Source organism: Pisolithus orientalis (genome assembly GCF_024613125.1).
Source record: "Pisolithus orientalis strain OTSU chromosome Unknown F5J12scaffold_22, whole genome shotgun sequence".
In the NCBI taxonomy this organism is placed as follows: domain Eukaryota; kingdom Fungi; phylum Basidiomycota; class Agaricomycetes; order Boletales; family Pisolithaceae; genus Pisolithus; species Pisolithus orientalis.
The window spans coordinates 42,913-66,112 of NW_026260803.1; the positions used below are offsets into that span (position 1 = coordinate 42,913).

Sequence of the window (23,200 nt, forward strand, 5' to 3'; positions counted from 1 at the left end):
GGCTTCAGACAGACCTATTCTGATGCCAGCATCTACATCTACTCCCAAGATGATGTCACCATCATTTTACCTGTCTTTGTCGATGATATGACCCTTGCCTCGCGCTCTGCAGAGGCCATTGACTCCTTTGTCTCAAAACTGAGCCAACACTTCAAAATTCGCGATTTGGGGCCTACCACTCAGCTGTTGGGCATTAAAATTGACAGAGACCGCCCCAATCGCTCGATTTCCCTCTCCCAGCGCCAGTACTGCCTCGATGTCTTGGAGCGATTTGGAATGGCTAACTGTAAGCCCATCTCCACTCCAATGGAGCCCAATCTTCGCCTATCTCGCCAGCAATCACCCCAGAGCCCTGAGGAAGCTCAAACCATGCGCAAAGTCCCATATCTTTCTGCTGTGGGTGCCCTGATGTATCTGGCAACCACAACTCGCCCAGATATTGCATATACTGTTGGAGTTCTAGCCAGGTTCAATTCTAACCCTGGCTGGGCTCACTGGCTTGCTGTTAAACACTTATTGCGCTATCTGAAGGGCACTCTGGATTATGCCATCACTTATTCCCCAGATTCTTCGACTGCTGAGCTATTTACCACCTTCTCTGATGCAGATCATGGTGGGTGCAGGGATTCTGGTCGCTCCACAGGTGGTTATGTGGTCAAGATGGGTACTGGAGCTGTTTCCTGGTCATCCAAGCTGCAGGGAGTCGTCGCCTTATCAACCACTGAGGCAGAGTACATGGCAGCTGTCCAAGCTGGCAAGGAGATCAAGTGGATGCGAAACCTACTCCAGGAAATCGGTTTTTCACTCCCTAAGCCTTCTGTTCTCCTCATGGACAACCAATCTGCGATCTCTGTTGCAAAGAACCCTGAACACCATGGAAGGATGAAGCAACTTGATCTCTGCTACTACTGGCTAAGAGATGCGGTGCAGGAGAGTCTTATCTCACCTGTTTTCATTCCTACCACCTCCCAGGCTGCAGATCTCCTCACCAAAGCATTGCCTCGTCCCAAGGTCATTGAATTCTGCAAGATGCTAGGACTTGGTGCATCAGGGGGAAGTACTTGACTTCAGAGTTGCACAATCAGGGGGAAGTGTTCATATGTGGTGCCTGTGCACCTCATTTCGCAGTTTGTCCTTTATTATGTTCTGTTCTCACTCTACAGACTTGCAGTGGGCACTTAGCTTCGCTCTAAGTGTCCTTGGTTTACATTTGTTTATTATTTACATCTGTTTATCATTTTTGCGCACTTACTGCTCTGTGCCCAGTGATATTTTCTTCAGTCTCTTACACTGGGCACAAGGTATGTTTCCTGTAGTATTTACTTAAATATTAGTCTCTTACACTGGGCACAAGGCCTTAAGACTGGGTGATTTTATCAGTGATTTCAGAGAGTAAATTTCGAAGCCACTTGATCTCCTTGCCTGCCTGGACAGCTGCTATGTATTCTGCCTCAGTGGTAGATAGAGCAATGATGTGTTGAAGCTTGGAACACCAGGAGATTGCACCAGTACCCATCTTGACAATGTTCATATTAGGTGCCTGTGCACCTCAGGACTGCATTTATCTTCTGTGTTATTTCTATCTAACCCTACAGACATGTAGTGGACACTTAGCTTCGCTCTAAGTGTCCTTGGTTTGCTTTTGTTTATTGTTTACATTTGTTTATCATTTTTGCGCACTTACTGTTGTGTGCCCAGTGAAGTTTTCTTCAGTCTCTTACACTGGGCACAAGGTATGTCTTATGTAGTATTCCCTTGAATAACAGTCTCTTACACTGGGCACAAGTGGCCTCAGTTTGTGGTTATCTCAACAGACAACATAACCACCTGTAGAGCGACCAGTATCCTTGCAGCCACCATGATCTGCATCAGAAAAGGTGGTGAAGGGCTCAGAGGTTGAAGGATCAGGAGAATAGGTCAGGGAATAGTCCAGAGTACCCTTGATATAGCGCATTAGGTGCTTCACAGCCTGCCAATGAGCCCAGCCAGGATTGGAGTTGAATCTGGCCAGAACTCCAACAGTATAGGCCATGTCTGGGCAGGGAGTGGTGGCAAGGTACATCAGAGCACCTACGGCAGAGAGATAGGTGTTAAGATAGCCACAGACTGAGGCCACTGGTGCCCAGTGTAAGAGACTGTTATTGAGTAAAGTAATACAGGACTGTGCCTGGTGCCCAGTGTAAGAGACTGAAGAAAATTTCACTGGGCACAGAGCAGTAAGTGCGCAAAAATGATAAACAACTGTAAATAATAAATAAAAGCAAACCAAGGACACTTAGAGCGAAGCTAAGTGTCCACTACATGTCAGTAGGGTTAGACAGAGATAAAACAAAGGGCAAATGCAGTCTGAGGTGCACAGGCACCTAATATGAACAATAGGGTACTTGGCGCATTTGCTCGATTTCTGAGGCATCCTGGGGAGACTGGGAGCGAGAGAGGCGAAGATTTGGCTCCATGGGTGTAGATAGTGGCTTGCAGTCAGCCATGCCAAACCTTTCCAGTAAATCCAGGCAGTACTGGCGCTGGGAGAGCGAAATTGAGCGATTGGGGCGATCTCTGTCAATTTTGATGCCCAGGAGTTGGGTAGTAGATCCTAGATCTTGCAGTTTGAAGTGCTGGCTGAGTTGGGAGATGAAGGAGTCTATGGCAGCTTCAGAAGACGAAGCAAGAGTCATATCATCCATAAAAACAGGCAAGATGATGGAGACACCATCCTTGGAGTATGTCTTCACCTTCTGGGCAGTCTGGCACCTATGCCAACAGGACTAGGAGGTCTTGAGGGTGGTGCAGGCGATGGAGTGTGAGGAGGTGGCACATCATGAGCTGGTTGAGCAGGGAGAGGCTGGATAGGCACTGGATCAGCTGCTGGAGGCTGCAGAGGCTCTATCTCCCCCCCATGATGCAGGGAATCTCCAGAGTCGCTTTCTGAGTCAGAATCTGGGTGAGGGTGGTAGTAAGATGGTTTGGAAGCTGGAGGTGCAGGTGGAGGTTGATTGGGTGGGTTTGAAGCGTCCAGAGAAGGTAAGGAAGGGCGCTTGGACAGGGGGAAGTACCTTTCATCAAAGTCAGCCCTTTCTGAGATTATGGTGCACTTGGAGGTGGGATTGTAGAATTTCCAGCCCTTGTACCCTTCTGGATAGCCAATAAAGACACATTTCTCTGTGTGGGACTCCAGAGGGCACCTCTTGTCTTTCTGGACATGTACATAGGCAGTACAGCCCCACACTCGAAGATGGGAGACATCTGGCTTCCTTCCATGCCATAGCTCATATGGGGTCGCATTTTGGAGAGATTCAGTGGGGCACCTGTTCCAGACATGGACCAGGGCAGCTAGGCACTCACCCCAGAATGCCTTGGAGAGCCCAGACTCGTCCAGCATTGCAGTGATGCGCTCAGATAGCACCCTATTTGCTCTCTCTGCAACTCCATTCTGCTGGGGGCGATTCCTGACAGTGTGCTGGCGCAAAATGCCACATTTTGATGTGAAATCTTCAAAGGCCCTGCTCATATACTCCCCTCCTTTGTCATTGCGCAAAATCTTGATTTTTCGCTCAGATTGGTTCTCTGCAAATGCCTTGAACCTCTGGAAGGCATCAAAGACTTCAGATTTGGCCTTGAGAGGCAGGACAAAGCGAAAACGTGAATAGTCATCGATGAAAGTGACCCAATATCGATATCCTGAGAAGGAGAGATGGCCTACATCATGCACATCGCTGTGGACGAGTTCCAGAGGCCTGGTTGCACGCCAAGTGGAGCTAGGAAAGGGATTTGCATGCATCTTGCCAGCCAGACATGGTTCACAGATGGGATCAGGGGAGGATTTTGAGTCTAGGGTCATGCCAGTGACCAAATTTCGCTCTAGAAGGGATTTAACACCAGCCACATGGTGGTGGGCAAGCCTTCTGTGCCAGAGGTCCAGGTCTAGAGGGCAGGTGGTTGCAGCAGAGGCATATTCAGTGATGGGGAGTGTCTCCCCCTCCAGGAAAGCACTATTGTTGTCCGTAATTCTTGCAATGAAGAGGACAGGCCCAGGGGGGCGTCTAAAGGATATCTGTGAAGAATTGATGCTGGCAGAGAAGCCCCTGTTGCGACAGAGATATAAGACAGAGAGCAGGTTGTTGCGCAGGTCAGGGACATGCAGGACATTGGTGATCTCCACAGGGCGACGCTTCTGGCCTCTGACTACAGGCACAAACACCACAGACCCAACTCCAGCAGAGTATACCAATTTGTTGTCTGCCAGTCTCACAGGGACACATTTGGGGGTGTAATTGCGCAGCCAGTGGCGATGAGGGGTCATGTGTGCAGTGGCACCAGTATCTGCATTCCAGTGGACATCTGCATCGAGTTGGAGAGGGTAGAGAGGCGAGGAGGGATCTGTGGAGCGAAAACTTGCATTTCCAGCAAACTCAGCAATTGGGGGCAAGTTTTGGCTGTGTATACATCGCCTATGCATAGATATGGGCTGTTGGAGCGAATTGGAAGGTATGGGGGCTTGACTTGTAGCACTGGGAGGCTCCTGGAGATGCATAGTAGCCAGGGTTGACCAAATGAGGTCTGGGTGATCCTCAACAGGTTCAATGAGGGTTCTGAAGCGACCAGAGATGGCTAGATACAGTGCTCCAGCTGCTTGGTTCGCTCTGAGGTCCCATTGGAGGCACAGATTGCTTTCAGAGACAGGAGGGCGCTTTTCAGTACCACTGACAATGGTCCACAGTCCTTTAGAGCGCAGGAAGGCCTTCATTTCGCTGTTCCAGGCAGCATAGTTGGAGGCAGTGAGCTGGGTAATGGAGAGGGCAGCAGTGGTGATGTCTTCACTCATGTTGGCAAGACACAGATGCAGTGGGTGAGTTCTGGGGCTACTGGCGACAAATATAGGGCTAGAGGGCGAGGGATAGGTCCAGGAAGTATGGGAAGTTGCGCAGAGGTGGATGACGTGGCAAATGACGTGTCCAGAGAGTCCTAAGGCGCGGGGCTCATAACCTGTTAAGATATCCCAATACTCAGCACTCTATGTGCACAGAGTCAGTAACTGAATTGTTGTCTATGTAGTTTTACACACCTATGTGCACAGAGTCAGTAACTAAAGAACAAGATACTCTGTGCACAGTAAAAATGCGAACACTGAACAAACAAAGAACAACTGAAGAAAATAAGTGCACATATCATTAATATGGAAGGTGGGGAACCTGGCAATTAGTCTGAGGTGCACAGGCACTAATAGCAACAAGTTGACAATGATGATGGTAGATAGACCCTTCTGAATGAGCCTCAACTGCCAAGTATATGAATGATGACAGATAGACCCTTTTGTGGAGTCTCAACTGTCAATGATGAATTATGCACTGAGATAAGCTGAACTGACTGACTGGAATGCTTCTGGATTGCTTCAGTTGTAGCTAAGTACATGGGGGTTTACAGTGGCTCACACAATTGTCCCAATGTTTGGATGTTTTTCATTAATCATGGTGTAGTGAGTGAACTATCATCATTGAATCCAAGATGTTGGTGGATGGATCAAAGCAGTTGGTTATGGCTCTCTGATGAGCCATATTACATAATATTTGACTAGGAACTGATGTCAGAATACCCAAATGAAAATGAGAGCTCATTGGGACAATTATGTAACTTTGTGATATACTGGGGATGTAGTCCTTGGGAACACATATGAAACATGGTGAGATGCTCACCAATGCTTATGTAATGTATCACATGGTCTACTGAATGATTTGTCAACAAACAAACAATGCCAAATAGTGATTTTGCACCACTACATGGCCAAATGTAGCTAACAGTTACCTAACATTTGATGAAAATTATATATTTAATTGGAACTTGGCCTTGAAATAGACATTTCCCAGCCAATTCGTGAATGTTAGGCCAAGTATCTGTTTTAGAAAAATTCTCTTGGGCTGTTTTATCCCAAGTTTTTGAATGTCAATTTTAGGTTGCTCAGGGGTCAGTGGTGCTGCAGATTTCTATCACCATGATCCTTATGCTTGTATTCTACATTAATGAAGTAGCACACAGTCAAATTGATATAATACTTAACCTTCTATCAATATTAAAGTAACATCAAGTCTAGATCTACTGTACCTGTAGTACTTGTAAATCAGACATCAACACCAGTATTAATGCAAACTTGTGATTTGCTCAGAGGTAGGGAGTGAATTTTCACAAGGACAACAAATGGCAATCAATTGCTACCCTACAGGCACTCAAGAGTGTACATGATTGTGAACCATGTCTGGCTGGCAAGATGCATGCAAATCCCTTTCCTAGCTCGACTTGGTGTGCAACCAGGCCTCTGGAACTCGTCCACAGCGATGTGCATGATGTAGGCCATCTCTCCTTCTCAGGATATCGATATTGGGTCACTTTCATCGATGACTATTCGCATTTTCACTTTGTCCTGCCTCTCAAGGCCAAATCTGAAGTCTTTGATGCCTTCCAGAGGTTCAAGGCATTTGCAGAGAACCAATCTGAGTGAAAAATCAAGATTTTGCGTGATGACAAAGGAGGGGAGTATTTGAGCAGGGCCTTTGAAGAGTTCACATCAAAATGCGGCATTTTGCGCCAGCACACTGTCAGGAATCGCCCCCAGCAGAATGGAGTTGCAGAGAGAGCAAATAGGGTGCTATCTGAGCGAATCACTGCAATGCTGGACGAGTCTGGGCTTTCCAAGGCCTTCTGGGGTGAGTGCCTAGCTGCCCTGGTCCATGTCTGGAACAGGTGCCCCACTGAATCTCTCCAAAATGCGACCCCATATGAGCTATGGCATGGAAGGAAGCCAGATGTCTCCCATCTTCGAGTGTGGGGCTGTACTGCCTATGTACATGTCCAGAAAGACAAGAGGTGCCCTCTGGAGTCCCACACAGAGAAATGTGTCTTTATTGGCTATCCAGAAGGGTACAAGGGCTGGAAATTCTACAATCCCACCTCCAAGTGCACCATAATCTCAGAAAGGGCTGACTTTGATGAAAGGTACTTCCCCCTGTCCAAGCGCCCTTCCTTACCTTCTCTGGACGCTTCAAACCCACCCAATCAACCTCCACCTGCACCTCCAGCTTCCAAACCATCTTACTACCACCCTCACCCAGATTCTGACTCAGAAAGCGACTCTGGAGATTCCCTGCATCATGGGGGGGAGATAGAGCCTCTGCAGCCTCCAGCAGCTGATCCAGTGCCTATCCAGCCTCTCCCTGCTCAACCAGCTCATGATGTGCCACCTCCTCACACTCCATCGCCTGCACCACCCTCAAGACCTCCTAGTCCTGTTGGCATAGGTGCCAGACTGCCCAGAAGGTGAAGACATACTCCAAGGATGGTGTCTCCATCATCTTGCCTGTTTTTATGGATGATATGACTCTTGCTTCGTCTTCTGAAGCTGCCATAGACTCCTTCATCTCCCAACTCAGCCAGCACTTCAAACTGCAAGATCTAGGATCTACTACCCAACTCCTGGGCATCAAAATTGACAGAGATCGCCCCAATCGCTCAATTTCGCTCTCCCAGCGCCAGTACTGCCTGGATTTACTGGAAAGGTTTGGCATGGCTGACTGCAAGCCACTATCTACACCCATGGAGCCAAATCTTCGCCTCTCTCGCTCCCAGTCTCCCCAGGATGCCTCAGAAATCGAGCAAATGCGCCAAGTACCCTATCTCTCTGCCGTAGGTGCTCTGATGTACCTTGCCACCACTACCTGCCCAGACATTGCCTATACTGTTGGAGTTCTGGCCAGATTCAACTCCAATCCTGGCTGGGCTCATTGGCAGGCTGTAAAGCACCTAATGCGCTATATCAAGGGTACTCTGGACTATTGCTGGTCAGAGGTATGGGTGAGAGTGTGGGCAAGTTGGGAGCAACTGGCGCAGGAAGGGAAGGTTTGGAAGGGCGAGCAGCTAGAGGGAAATACCTCTTGTCAAAATCAGCCCTTTCCAAGATGATGGTGTGCTTGGAGGTGGGATTATAGAGTTTACACCCTTTGTAGCCTTCAGGATATCCAATAAACATGCATTTCTCCACATGAGACTCCAGGGGGCACCTTTTGTCTTTCTGGACATGCACATAGGCAGTGCAGCCCCAGACTCGAAGGTGGGAGAGGTCTGGCTTGTGTCCATGCCATAGCTCATATGGGGTCGCATTTGGGACAGCCTCAGTGGGGCACCTGTTCCATACATGGACCAGGGAGGCAAGGCACTCACCCCAGAAGGCTTTGGGGAGTCCAGACTCATCCAGCATCACAGTAATTTGCTCTGAAAGCACCCTATTAGCTCATTCAGCAACTCCATTCTGCTGAGGGCAATTCCTGACAGTGTGCAGTGCAAGATACTGCACTGGGTGGTGAAGTCAATGAAGGACTTGCTCATATACTCCCCTCCTTTATCATTGCACAAAATCTTGATTTTTCATTCTCTCTGGTTCTCTGCAAAGGCCTTGAAGGTCTTAATGGCTTCGAAGACCTCTGATTTAGCTTTGATAGGCAAAATGAAGTGATAGTGCAAATAATCATCAATGAATGTGACCCAGTATTTGAATCCAGAGAAGGAGGGATGCCCTACAGAGTGTACATCAGTGTGGACAAGTTCTAGGGGTCTGGAGGCACAATTGGAGGAGCTGGGGAAAGGATTGGCATGCATCTTGCCAGCCAGGCATGGTTCACAGTTGGGATCAGGGGTAGATTTCGACTCAATGTGTTCATATTAGGTGCCTGTGCACCTCAGACCGCCTTTTCCCTTTATTTTATCTCTGTCTAACCCTACAGACATGTAGTGGACACTTAGCTTCACTCTAAGTGTCCTTGGTTTGCTTTTATTTATTATTTACAGTTGTTTATCATTTTTGCGCACTTACTGCTCTGTGCCCAGTGAAATTTTCTTCAGTCTCTTACACTGGGCACCAGGTACAGTCCTGTATTACTTTACTCAATAACAGTCTCTTACACTGGGCACCAGTGGCCTCAGTTTGTGGTTATCTTAACACAATGACCATCCCAGTGGCCAGATTTCGGTTTAACAGTGATTTAATGCCTGCCAGATGATGGTGAGTGAGCCTTCTGTGCCAGAGATCAAGATCCAGTGGCAGAGTGGTCGCTGCAGAGGCATATTGAGTGATGGGCATGGTCTCCCCCTCCCGGAAGGCCGAGTTTCGCTCCGAAATTCATGCAACGAAGAGGGTATAGCGAGGCTGCTGCCTAAATGCGATCTGCGAAGAATTGATGCTCATAGTGAAGCCCTTATTGCGACAGAGATATAAAATAGATAGTAGATTATTGCACAGGTCAGGGACATGCAGGACATTTGTAAACTCAACATGACGACACTTCTGACCCCCCACTACAGGATGGAAGACTACTGACCCAACTCCAGCTGAATAGACAATTTTATTGTCTGCTAACTTCACAGGAATGCATTTTTGGCTGTAATTTTGCAGCCAATGGTGATGAGGTGTCATATGAGCAGTGGCACCTGTGTCTGCGATCCAAGAAGTGTCAGCATCAAGCTGGAGAGGGCAGAGAAGCGAGGAGGGGTCAGAGGAATGAAGACTTGCATTTCCTGCAAATTCCACTGCTTGTGAGGCACTCTCCTTCAGCAAGGAGGTAGAAGGCAAGCTGCTTGTAGCTTGGGTCGACTGGGATGGGCTGGAGGCCTGGTTTGTGGTGTTGGGAGGCTTTTTGTTGCGCTGGCACTTTTGGGAGAGGTAGAAGGACTTTGCTTTTGCCAGGTTGTGGCATTTATGGACACAGTGTCCTAGAAATTCACAAAATGAGCATGGGGATGAGGTGGAGCACCTGCAATTGCTCAAAGAGCTGAATAGTGCGGTCTCTGATGTAGGGGTGTCAGGGCATCGTTTTTGCTGCAATTCCTCAGCCAGGAACACTTCTTTGAGTTTTTCTTTGTCCAGGGATTGGAAGAGGAGTAAAGAGGACGCAAAATGGGAGTATTCTTCGCCCAAGGAATGAACCATAGCCATACAGACTAGCTCATCATCCAAGTCCTTGATGGTATAAGCACCAGAGGTGTCTTTGGGGCACAATTCCTGGATTTTAGACATAGAGTCTTCAATCCTAGCAATCCGAGAACTCAGGGACTCATCTGGTTGCTTTCTGATGGAGAAGAAGTCGTCCCAGGCATTGAATCGAGCACCAGGGCACTGTTGGAGGTGAATAGAGGCAAGGGTTGACCAGATTTGGACAGGATCATCCTGAACAGCCTCCACATGGGTCCTCTGTTTGCTAGAAAGTGCCAAATAAAGCTCTCCAGCTGCTCTGTCAGCTCTGAGGTCCCATTTAGAGCAAGCTTCAGTTTTGGACTCATCTGGGCGCTTTTCTGTGCCATTAACAATGGTCCAGAGGCCTTTAGTGCACAGGAAGGCCTTCATTTCACCTTTCCAGGTGGTGTAGTTGGAAGAGGTGAGTTTTGTGACTGAGAGTGATGAGTGGGAGTGTTCTTCAGTCATGGTAGCAAATATAGGGTGAAGGGAGCAATTGGGAGGTGGATGGGGTGAGTCTGGAGGGTGAGAGGGTGAAGAAAATTCGATAAAGGGTGAGAATGTGGTCTGAGGCAGTCGAAATTTTGTGCAGAGGTGGATGATGTGGTGAATGGTGTGTTGGGAAAGTCCTAGAGCATGGGGCTCATAACCTGTTCATATAACCACAGCTTCAGGCCACTGGTGCCCAGTGTAAGAGACTTAAAATTGAGTACAATACTACAGACAACATACCTGGTGCCCAGTGTAAGAGACTGAAGGAAAACTCCACTGGGCACACAGTAGTAAGTACGCAAAAATGATAAACAAAGATAAACAATAAACAGAAACAAACCAAGGACACTTAGAGCAAAGCCAAGTGTCCAATGCTAGTTGTAGGGTTAATAGGAAACATAACAAAGTAAGAAATGCGAACTCTGAGGTGCACAGGCACCTAATGTGAACACTATGAACCCTGGAGAGAATCTATGATGGTAATCCTCTGCAAACTAGGCAAACCAGACTACATGACACCAAAAGCCTACAGACCAATAGTGTTACTAAACACCACAGCAAAGCTACTATTGGCCATAGTAGCTGAACATACCTTGTTCATATTAGAAGAGCACCAGCTCCTCCCGACCACTCATGTTGGTGGTAGACCAGGCCAATCAACTGAAGACTCACTACTACTACTTGAAACCATGATATGACATGCATGGTGCCAGAAACAAGTAGTGTCCATGCTATTCTTAGACATCGAAGGAGCCCTCCCAAATGTGGTCACAGACTGATTGCTACACAACATGAGAAAAAGATGCCTCCCCCTCAAGATAGTACATTACACTGAGTGACTACTAACAGGCAGGAAGACAAAACTTCAGTTTGACAACTATGAATCTGAATGGTTCACCATCAAGAACAGCATTGGTCAAGGTGACCCTCTATCAATGATACTATACATCATATACAGCTCTGACTTAGTAGACACAGCCAAGGGTAAAAAAGAACTGATGCTCACTTTCATTGACAACATGGCACTCATTGCCATTGGCAAAATGTTTGATGAAACCCATGCCACATTACTGGACATGATGGAAAGGGAAGACAGAGGATACAACTGGTCCAGCAAACACAACTCAAGATTTGAAACAAGCAAGTTTGCACTAATGGATTTCATGCTCAATAGAACCAAGCTGAGACCTCCACTGATAATAAGAGGCACTCAAATTGCCCCATCACCAACTCACAAATTTCTAGGTGTCATACTTGATCATGAACTAAGATGGAAAATGCATGCAGCACAAGCTACAGTGGCTCACAAAATTGTCCCAATGTTTGCATGTTGTTCATTAATCATGATATAGAAAGTGAACTATCATAATTGAGTCCAAGGTGTTGGTGGAAGGATCAAAGCAGCTGGTCATGTCTCTCTGATGAGCCATATTACATAATATTTGGATAGAAACTGATGACAGAATACCAAAATGAAAATGAGAGCTCATTGGGACAATTTTGTAACTTTGTCATATACATGGGTTGGAGTCCTCAGGAACACATATAAAACATGGTGAGGTGCTCACCAATGATTACATAATGTATCACATGGTCTACTGAATGATTCATCAACAAACAAACAATGCCAAATGGTGATTTTGCACCACTAAGCCTCTTTGCTGTAACACAAGTCAAGAAATCACCATTCTGGCTCATCATGGACATTCTCTCAGGGCAACCTCAGCAAATGCTGCTGTACACTATAGTATAATAAATAGAATATGCTATCAGCACCATTGATCTCTTCAGAAACCTGGCAGTCATCTCCTGTGCTGTTTCCCACCAATGCCCCATGCAGTCCTGGAACTAATCAGTACTGTGAGAGCTGAGAATGATGTGGAGGTCCAATCTTGCATTCATCCTATCATAAACAAACCAATTGTCCATTAACTAGTGCATTTCTGTGAAGGGGAAACTGGTATGGAGGTCAGGGTGAAGCTAAACCCTCCCTCACTCCAGGTACCATGGGAGGGATATGCTACTGAGCTACCAGGTTGCACTTTCCTGGCCTTCTATCTGGCACTGGATATTTCCTTTAGTCTTATATGATCAAATTACTCCTTCCCAGTGATCCCCAGTTCAGCTCAGAGTACAGTCTGGCCAACCCTCCCATGATACTGGGAGTGCCCAGCAGGGTTGTGCTTCACCTGAGCCTTCAGGCAGGCTTTTCTTCAGCAGTGATGTAGTAATTAGTGGGTGATTGGTTTGTTTATGATAGGATGAATGCAAGATTGGACCTCCACATCATTCTCAGCTCTCACAGTACTGATTAGTTCCAGGACTGCATGGGGCATTGGTGGGAAACAGCACAGGAGATGACTGCCAGGTTTCTGAAGAGATCAATGGTGCTGATAGCATATTCTATTTATTATACTATAGTGTACAGCAGCATTTGCTGAGGTTGCCCTGAGAGAATGTCCATGATGAGCCAGAATGGTGATTTCTTGACTTGTGTTACAGCAAAGAGGCTTAGTGGTGCAAAATCACCATTTGGCATTGTTTGTTTGTTGATGAATCATTCAGTAGACCATGTGATACATTATGTAATCATTGGTGAGCACCTCACCATGTTTTATATGTGTTCCTGAGGACTCCAACCCATGTATATGACAAAGTTACAAAATTGTCCCAATGAGCTCTCATTTTCATTTTGGTATTCTGTCATCAGTTTCTATCCAAATATTATGTAATATGGCTCATCAGAGAGACATGACCAGCTGCTTTGATCCTTCCACCAACACCTTGGACTCAATTATGATAGTTCACTTTCTATATCATGATTAATGAACAACATGCAAACATTGGGACAATTTTGTGAGCCACTGTATGTACTTGTTGATGTGCTGGTTATCTTTCATATGTAAATGGTCAAGCTGACTCTTGGTGTCAGCAACTGGCTCATGAGGGCCAAGGGTGGTTTGTAACTCTAGGTTGAACTCCCTCCAGGAGTCCATCCAGAGAGGCCAGTCATCAGGATCCTCAACACTGAGCAAGTCTAGCTCAAACCATTCTAAGGCCATGCCTTTAAGGTAGGATTGCATGAAGATGACTTTGGCATGGTTGGTCCTGAAAGCCCAAGGCTGGTCTTGGAAGTTTAACTTGCACTGAATGAAGAAGGCATGAAGCTTCTTGGGGTCAGTACCATTGAAGGTATTGGGCTCTAGTCTCTAGTGTGACCTCTGGAAGAGCTGAAAACGCCATCCAGGCCACACATATAATAAGTGCTCCCCTTTCCTCTCCTGTCACATCCAAAACTGTTTTCAGTGTGCTCAATTCTGCATCCCTGAAAGGGGCCACTCTCATCTGGCAAGCATAGCCAACAGGGACCTGCCTTTGCTCTTAAGCACCAAATCTTGACCTTGGAGGACTGGAATAGGGTCATCTGGTCACTTGGACCCAAGATCAATAGCTTTGGGTCAGATAGGAAGGAAATTTGTGTTGAAAATGGTAGGAAAGGATAATGTTCCTGCTTGACTACAGCCATCAGGGATGCAGAATTGAGCACACTGAAAACAGTTTTGGATGTGACAGGAAAGGAAAGGGGAGCACTTATTATATGTGTGGCCTGGATGGCATTTTCAGCTCTTCCAGAGGTCACACTAGAGACTATTCTCCTTCTGCTAGTAGAAGAAAGCTGGTGAGGATGTCCTAGTTTGATGTTTTCCTTGTCTAGCTGGGGCTCTTTGATGACCCTGGCCACAGTACAACTCCCCAGACCAGTTTTATAGGAGGTTTGATCAGCAGCAAGGCCAGGTTCACAAAGAAGATGGTGTTTGCTCTAGAAGAGGCAAAAATGCATTTCATGGTGAAGTAGGGTCAACTGAGTGGGACCCAAGCCTTTTTTATGGCTCAGGATTATGTAGATTACATAATCAGGCAAGGTTGAAGCAAAACATCCCTCAGAAGTTGTCCAAATTCTTATGTTATTTACCAAATAATGACTGACAACATCATGCTCAAAAGTGTCCCAATGGCATGTCATTTTAAATTGGTTGTATCTCAGTGCCATAGCAACCAAATTATATGAACTAGCCCTTGTTGTCAAGGCAACACTTTGTGCTATTTTTGGTCCTGCAGGAGTTTGAACTGATTCCTACTGGCTCTCTCATAAATTGCAAATCCTTCCAAAGTCACCCAACATTGGGACACTTTTTTGAGCCACTGTACTACATGATGTGAAGGGTCACTACAGGAGTGGTATGCAGAACTGGAACAAGCACAACAAGATACAGACCTAAGGGTAGTGGTACTGGAAGAGAAGCTTAGCCTGGACAGCTGTGCATTCAAGATGATCTTTTCAGTTTTGATTCAAACATGTTCTACTGTGATCTACAGGTACATAGGAAAAAGTGTAACTCCCAAGAGGTTTTTTGTGGTTGAGTGTTATCTTCCAAATTGACAGCTATCTTTCATACTTAGTTGACTGTTTGAGTTCAGGCTCATTGAACTTCCTAATGTTGAATATTCATAAGCATTGTATTGTGAAAGGAAAAATGAGAATATAACAAGAGCACTATGGCTCTGTGTGTGACTCTGCATTGCCCATATGTGTCAAGTCTGGGATGTCTGGGTTCAAGGCTGGACCAGAGATTGAAGCAGGTGTGTGAGGCTGATGGGTCAGGACCAGAGTTGAGGCAGAGTTACAGAGGGTGGGCTGGTTGGACTTAGCCACTGATGGTGCAGCACTATTCCCTTGCATTGGTTGCAGTCTGAGTCTGAGGCCAAGACAGGGATTTCAGATGAGACTTAGTTGATTTCAGACTGGAGAGATACAGGCTGAGTAACTACAGGTTTATCTACTAGAGACAAACTATAGTACAGAGACTGGTAATGCCAGTCTTGCAAGGATTGCTAAGACAATTTGTAAGAACAGTACTAGTAAGACATGACTAAGGTGACCAGAGACTGGGGCAGAGACAAGGGCAGACTGGGGATGAAGCTGGGTTGAGCTCAACTGAAATGAAATGCACTGCAAAGCAGTGCTGACCACAGTAGACCAACTGGAGGTAGGTGTTTGGTGAGGCCAAGGCCAAGTCTGGCTGGGGTCAAGACATGGTTATAACAGTATCCCCCTCTTAGAGGTTGAACCCATCAGACCCCTGCAAGAGTGGTAGGCTGAGTCCAAACTTCAGCTGAGTTTGAAAATTTTGATACTTGTGGCCAGCTAAGCCTTTTGTGTCTTTCCTTTTCATTCCATGTACCTACCCTGTAAACCCTTCTGTTTCTGCTACACCATTTAGCTAGCAGGTACTGTACAGGAGAAGGAGCCTTTTTAGCCCACTTGGAATTTGATTGGAAAAATCTCTGCATAACATGACATCTAAAAGACATCTTGTGACAATTTTGATGACTCTTACCCCTCAACCCTCTCCTACTCACCTCCTCTTGCTCTTGTGCTGGTCTAGGTTCCCTCAGGACAACCCTAGGCAGACTCATCAACTTGCCTACAGCCTATTAGTATTTTAGCTGGGAGAGATCCTGCTCCCCACATCTTTTGGAGCCCATCATGAGGGAACCTTAGTTCTGGCTCTAGAGCTTTAACTCCCTCCCCTTCTCTATCCTGGATCTCAATGTTCTTGTCAAACCACTAAGCAAACTTTCCATCTCATTCCCCCAGTCATCAGGCTCTGATGAACAAAACAGACTAGTCCTGTTCCTCTTTGTGCCACAAAATACACCTGTTCCACCCTTATCTACCCTTGTTGAAATGCTGTATTTCCCAGGAGCACTTAAACTGGACAACAGTGTTGCCCTGCCTGTGCAACCCCAAGACCCTCTCCTGATGCAAACCACCTCAGGTGAGCTGCTAGGACCTGATGAGCCACTTGTCACAATAAAGGCACCACAGTCCTCACTCTCCTTGCTTGCCTTGCTTCAGTCATCGTCATGCCCACTCTCACCCAAGGTTGCACATCCCTTACCATCACTAGAGAATCCATTGTCCCATTTCCCACACCTTGTACTGCACCCCCTCCCCCAGTCAGGAACTACCACATATACTACCAACATGCCACTCAGACCACAGATGTCCTTGGGAAGGAAGGAGATGCCCCTCTGTAACACAGCCAAAGCACCATCCTTCTTGGGGGAACCATGTGACCTCCTATATTTCCTGGAGGACATCAAGCAACTATGTGAAGATGTGGGCTACTATGCCAACCAAGATAAAATCTGTTGAACCCTCTGCTACCTGAGTCATACTGACAAAGAGCTCTGGGTGACCTTGAATGCAGTGACAAAAGGAGATTGGGAAGGGTTCATAGAAGAACTCAAAACTTACTATCCCAGCATGGATTATGACAGTCATTGATGCACCATGTTGGAATTGGACAAGATCATCCAAAGGTATGCATTGTGGCCAATGAATACATGAGGGAAGCTGGGAGAGTACTTCAGAGAATTCCAGCACATTGCAACATTCTTAGGGAGGAGGAATCACCTTTCTGAGAGAGAAAGGGACACCAAATTTTTACAGGGTTTCCATATGGACTTTAGGAACATCCTCCTACAGTGGTTGTCACTCCTTCATCCTCAACACTACATGGACAAGCCTTGGGCATTCAAGGAGGTCTATGAGGAAGCCACCTTCCTTCTGAGTAGTGGAATGGCACTAGCATTGCCCATGGCCTTTCAACATCCTGCAGTATTCCACTGTCAAGCCCCTATGATTAATGAAGCACATCCTTGTGAGCCTGCTTGCTTGCTCTATGAGCCTTGTTGCTGACTGGACTGCTTGTTCTGCAGCAAGGATGGGCACCTGACCCCAGACTGCCCCTATGTCCACAAATACATTAAAGTTGGAAAGTGTAAACTGGTGGGAAACCAGGTCTTCCTCCCAGATGGAAAGGATGTACCTTGGGGAACACCAGGAAGGAACTTTAAACAGAAAATCAACATGTGGCACTCGATGCAAGAGGCAGTCCTTGCCTTGATCAACACCTATGGAGAGGTGTCTTCTGCAGGGATGTCAACCTTGCCCTTCACCTGCAATTCCCCTCCCCACATGACCTCTTCCTATGTTCTTTGAACAGTCAATGGATCCCCTCAATCTTGCATCAGGATTGTCCTCTACCTGCTTGATGATGATATAGGAATACACAGATCAAGGACAAGGATGACTGCACTGCCTATGCCTGTGCATATGCTCAGCTAGAGCAGGTGAAATCAAACATCAAAGGCAAGAAGTCTGTCCACTTCAACAGAGTCAACATACCCAAGTGAGCAAGCTCCTTGAGCAAAATACCTACTGCTCCATCTGCTACCCTTAGAGTTATGATGGAAAAATCCACCATGTCAAATGGTAAAGAACCCCAGTATAGGTTTACTAGCAGTTTCAACAATCCCACTGCAATCAAAAGGATTCTGAATGGTATGTTTGACACAAAGCTCAAAGTGTCCTACTGCAACTTGCTAGCACTGAGCCTGGAGCTCTGTAAGCAGGTGAAGGAGCTGGCCACAGCAAAGCAAGTTCCTGCCACCACCATCAAAAACCATTGCACTCAGTTCTGAGCCATCAGAATCGCTCGCATATGAGCAGTACATGGTAATAGAGGAAGAGGGGAAGATGGTCAGGGCTGAGTCAATGCTGCTAAGGGCAGTGGATGGGGTCATGAAGATAAACTGAATGTTGAGTGCATCTTCAACAATGGCTGCCAGGTGATAGCTCTTAGGAAGGAGCTGTGGCAGGCTATCAGTACTCTGCTGCTGCCAGACTGCATGACAGTACTTGAAGCAGCAAACAAGTTGCACACATGTACCTTGGGGATTATGGAAGATGCCAAGCTCATGATCAGACTGTTAGAGGTCTTCCTACAGATACAAGTTGTCAAGAATGTCCCTTTTGACCTACTGCTCAGCTGCCCATTCTATTGCCACTTAAGTTCAGTTACACATGACTTCCTGAATGATGAGCAGTCTGTTGAACTTCATGACCCCAACACCAGTCAAATGGTCCTTGTTCCCACCCACCCTAGAGAACACCTCCATGCTGAACTGAGGTTTGTAGACCCTGTATCATGACCATGTCTAGACCACCCTAGACCAGCTCTACTGAAGTCTCAACCAGTCTCACCCAACCCTTGCCCTGGTCCCAGCCTTAACCCTTCAACCTAGAAACATGTTAGCTCATGAGGCACTGAAAGGCAGTGCCCAATCAAGTTGTCTGCTCAGTTGGTACCAGACCACTGTAATACCCAGCTCAGCCACCAGTCCTGCCCTGGTTCCCAGTAAATCCTTTGTTCATACCTTTGCTTGATAATATTCTTTGTAACATCTTACTTACCAATCTGTTTACCAATCACCACTGTACCAGTGCTATGTTACACTTACTTTACCTTTAGTATTTAAGCTGTAGGAACATCTGTGTAGCCTCAGTCTTAAATCAATCTAGTCTCATCAAACCCAGTCTCCTCTGTCTTCTGCCTCTCAACTGGACTGCAGCCCATGCAAGGGAATAGCACTGCTACATCAGTTGCTAAGTACAATAGTCCAAACCTCTAGTACCCTCATCTTCCCCTCTGACCCCTGACCAGACTCCAGACTGGCCTTGGACTGGTGACAAACTTAACAGTATTTCAGACTCCCACTTGTGTGGGTCATTACTGTTCTATCCAAACCCCAACAACACATCTTTGGCATGCCTACCCAGACTAGAACTCAAGCAGCACAGCTACATGCTACCACCAATCCAGAATCTGCCTCAGCTGTTGGCTTGTGCTGTGCTGCTGCCCTGGTGTCCTTAGGGACAGCCAGAAGGTTGCCTGGTGAAGTCAATAACTTCAGGGGCTTCTCAGCCCACAAGTCTACCACTCCCACTTCTAATTGACCTCCCACACCCACTAATGATCTGGATGATGAACTGGACCCAGATGAACCAGATGACTTCAATCCTGGTGGTGATGACCCTGGTGATGATGGGCTGGGAGATGATGTTAAGATAACCACAGACTGAGGCCACTTGTGCCCAGTGTAAGAGACTAATATTCAAGGGAATACTACATGAGACATACCTTGTGCCCAGTGTAAGAGACTGAAGAAAATTTCACTGGGCACACAACAGTAAGTGCACAAAATGATAAACAAATGTAAACAATAAACAAATGCAAACCAAGGACACTTAGAGCGAAGCTAAGTGTCCACTACATGTCTGTAGGGTTAGATAGAAATAACACAGAGGAGAAATGCAGTCCTGAGGTGCACAGGCACCTAATATGAACAGATGACCCAGATAATGACAAGGAAGATCCCCTCCCAGAAGATGATGTCAAGCCTGGTGTAACCATGCTTGACAACCTTGCTAAAGCCATTGAGCTTCTTGCACACAATGCTCATACCAGCTCTGAATCATCCTCCAGAACCAAATTGCATGAACCAGACACCCTCAATGGGACAGACCCAAAGGAGCTTCATACTTTTCTTATCCAATGTGAACTTAACTTCTGGGACTGGCCCCAGGCCTTTTGAAGTGATCAAGCCAAGGTCACTTTCACACAGTCATTCCTGAAAGGGATGGCTCTTGAGTGGTTTGAACCAGACCTACTTGGGATTGAAGACCCAGAGGACTGGCCCTACTGGATGGACTCATGGAAAGAGTTTGTCATGGAACTTCAAACCACCTGGACCCCACAACCCAAGAAAGCTGGGAAGGCTACAGCTCACACTGCAGCCACCTCTGAGGCAACACTGGCCTCAACCTCAGGCTCTGCCCCTGAGCCAAAAAAATAGGTAGCAGCCCTCAGGACTCTGCACAGACTGAGAGCTGCATTGACTCTGGCTGTGCACTCACAGAGGCTCATCTCAACACATCTGCTCTTTCCAATCCCAATTCATTAACTCCCCATGTTTCTATTGTCAGTCACAGTTTGCCCCAGTTCTGTACTCTAGTGGACTCCAGTTCCACACATAGTTTTATAGATAATGAATTTGTTAATCAACACTCATTTACCCCTTACTCTGTGTCCCCTATCCAACTCCAGCTCTTTGATGGGTCATCAAGTTTTGTTATCACCTGAGCAGTAGATCTCTTGGTTCAATTTGTGACCAGTAATGTCACCCCAGTAACCCTGTTTTTAGCCCCATTGGGTTCTGAATGTAAGATAGTCCTTGGAAATGACTGGCTCACCTGCTACAATCCACCAATTGATTGGGTACTGAGCAGTCTAACATTCTGGACATCTACAGGAGGAATGCCAACCCCATCGACAACCCCTGCCACACTGGTCTTCCCAATCCTGGTCTACCTGACCAACCCAGCCCTGGCCCTGCACCATCTGTACCATCTGTCAACTCACTGGTTCACACCCCCCTGAAGGCTCCCCCTATCACCCTGATCAATGCAGCTGCATATGTACATGCTTGCAAGCTAGAGGGATCCACCCAATTCCAGCTTCATCTACACCCACTGGTCCTGGTCCTGGCCCAGTCTGCCTCTACTGGCCCTCCACTGGACTTGGTGGGCCTACTAAAGAACTACCATGACTTCACTGACATCTTTAGCAAAGCCAAGGCATCTACTCTCCCCCCACACCAGGAGTATGACCTTAAGATTGAACTGGAAGAGAGTACTACACCACCCATTGGAACTATCTACTCACTATCCCTGGTCAAGCTGCAAGCTCTCTGGATGTACATTGACAAAAACCTGACTACCAGTTTCATCCAGCCCACTTCTTCCCCCTATGCTGCACCAGTCCTCTTCATAAAGAAGAAGGACAGTTCACTCCAGTTATGTGTTGACTTCTGGGGCCTTAACAAACTCACCAAGAAGGACTGGTATCCCTTACCACTAATATCTGATCTCCTTGACTCTCCTAGCCACACCAAAATATACACTAAAGTCAACCTAAGGCATGCATACCACCTCATCCAGATTGCACCTGGTGATGAGTGGAAAACAGCCTTCAGAATGCACTATGGATCATATGAGTGGTTGGTGATGCCTTTCAGTCTTACCAATGCCCTGGCTGCCTTCCAACAGTTTTTCAACTCAATCTTTGCAGATATGCTAGATGTCTGCATTGTTGTCTACCTCAATGACATCCTGATCTACTCCAGAGATGAGTCTTCACACAAGCAGTATGTCTGGAAAGTTCTTTGCCAGCTCTGGTTGCATGGCCTATATGCTAAACTGGAGAAGTGCAAGTTCCACTCAGACTCTGCAGAATATCTGGGCTACCACTTGTCCCTGACCAGCCTTACCATATCCTCAGAAAAAGTCAAAGCCATCTGTGACTGGCCTGAGCCCCAGAAGGTAAAAGACATCCAGTCCATCCTGGGCTTTGCCAATCTTTATTGCCAGTTCATTTTTAACTACTTGGACATAGTGGTACCTCTAACCCAGTTGACACACAAAGGTGCTCCCTGGAACTTCTCTGAGGAGTGCCACCAGTCTTTCAACAAACTAAAGCAGGCCTTCACCACTGCCCCAGTCCTCACTTACTTTTCCCTAGATGCTCCTATTACTGTCAAGACTGATGCATCTGACTATGCCATAGTTGGTATTTTGTCCATCACTGGTGGTGATGGCTAAATCTGGCTGGTTGCATTCTACTCTCACACCTTAACAGCCCTGGAGTTAAACTATGACACCCATGATAAGGAATTACTCACAATCTTCAAGGCATTCTGGACATGGCAGCATTACCTGGAAGGATCTGCTATACTGGTTGACATTGTCACCAATCATAAGAACCTGGAGTACTTCTCCACTTCAATGGTACTGACCCAGTGCCAGGCACACTGGTCTGAGTGTCTATCACAGTTCAATATGGTTATCTGGTTCAGACCTGGTAAACTTGGTGCTAAGCCTGATGCCCTAACTAGACAATGGGACATCTACCCCAAAGAGGGGGATAGTGACTATGCCCAGGTCAACTTGAGTACCTGGTCCTGCATGCTGTTGCACTGATGGATGTGGAGAAACTTCACAATGATATCCTCTCAGCTTTACCCTCAGACCTGGTCACCCAAGTCCAGTCCTCAGATACATCAGATTCCTGGTGGTCAGTTGATGACACTGGCTTCCTCTGCCTAGATGGAAGAATCTATGTACCAGACTCTAATGACCTTCATCTTCATGTCTTGAGGTTCAAGCATGATCATCCCTTGTCTGGCCACTTCAGCCAAAATAGAACCTTGGAACTCATCCAGTGTGAATACACTTGGTGTGGCCTAAGGACATTTGCCAAGGACTATGTTTGGTCCTGCACTACCTGTGCCTGGGCCAAGGTACCCTGCCACTGGCCTTACAGCCTACTCAAGCAACTCCCTGTGCCAAAGAAGCCATGGAATTCCATCTCAATGGATTTCATAGAGCAACTCCCAGCCTCAACCAGCTTTACTACCACCCTTGTCATGGTTGACTGGCTTTCAAAGCAAGCCATCTTCATACCTACTCATGACACCATCACAACCCCTGAGCTCACCAAGCTCTTCCTCATGCACATATTCTCCAAGCATGGTGTACCAGCCCATGTAACTTCAGACTGGGGATCAGAGTTCATATCCCACTTCTTCCAGTCTCTTGGTAAGGCTCTAGACATGTGACTACATTTCACCTCCAGGTATCACCCAGAGGGGGATGGTCAGACAGAGTGCACCAGTCAGACCCTTGAACAATATCTCCAGGTCTACTGTAACTATCAACAGGATAACTGGGCTGAGTTACTACCATTAGCT

At 46.8% G+C, this 23,200-nt stretch overlaps 1 protein-coding gene across 1 annotated transcript; it reads left to right on the forward strand.

Moving 5' to 3' along the window:
- Positions 1 to 16,904: 16,904 nt before the first annotated feature.
- Positions 16,905 to 17,120, forward strand: F5J12DRAFT_709378 (uncharacterized protein; the record flags this gene model as incomplete). The annotated part of the gene is made up of 1 exon (XM_051740615.1): positions 16,905 to 17,120. A coding segment is annotated over one exon (216 nt), but the record flags the coding sequence as incomplete, so codon positions are not given.
- Between the last annotated feature and the right edge of the window lie 6,080 nt (positions 17,121 to 23,200).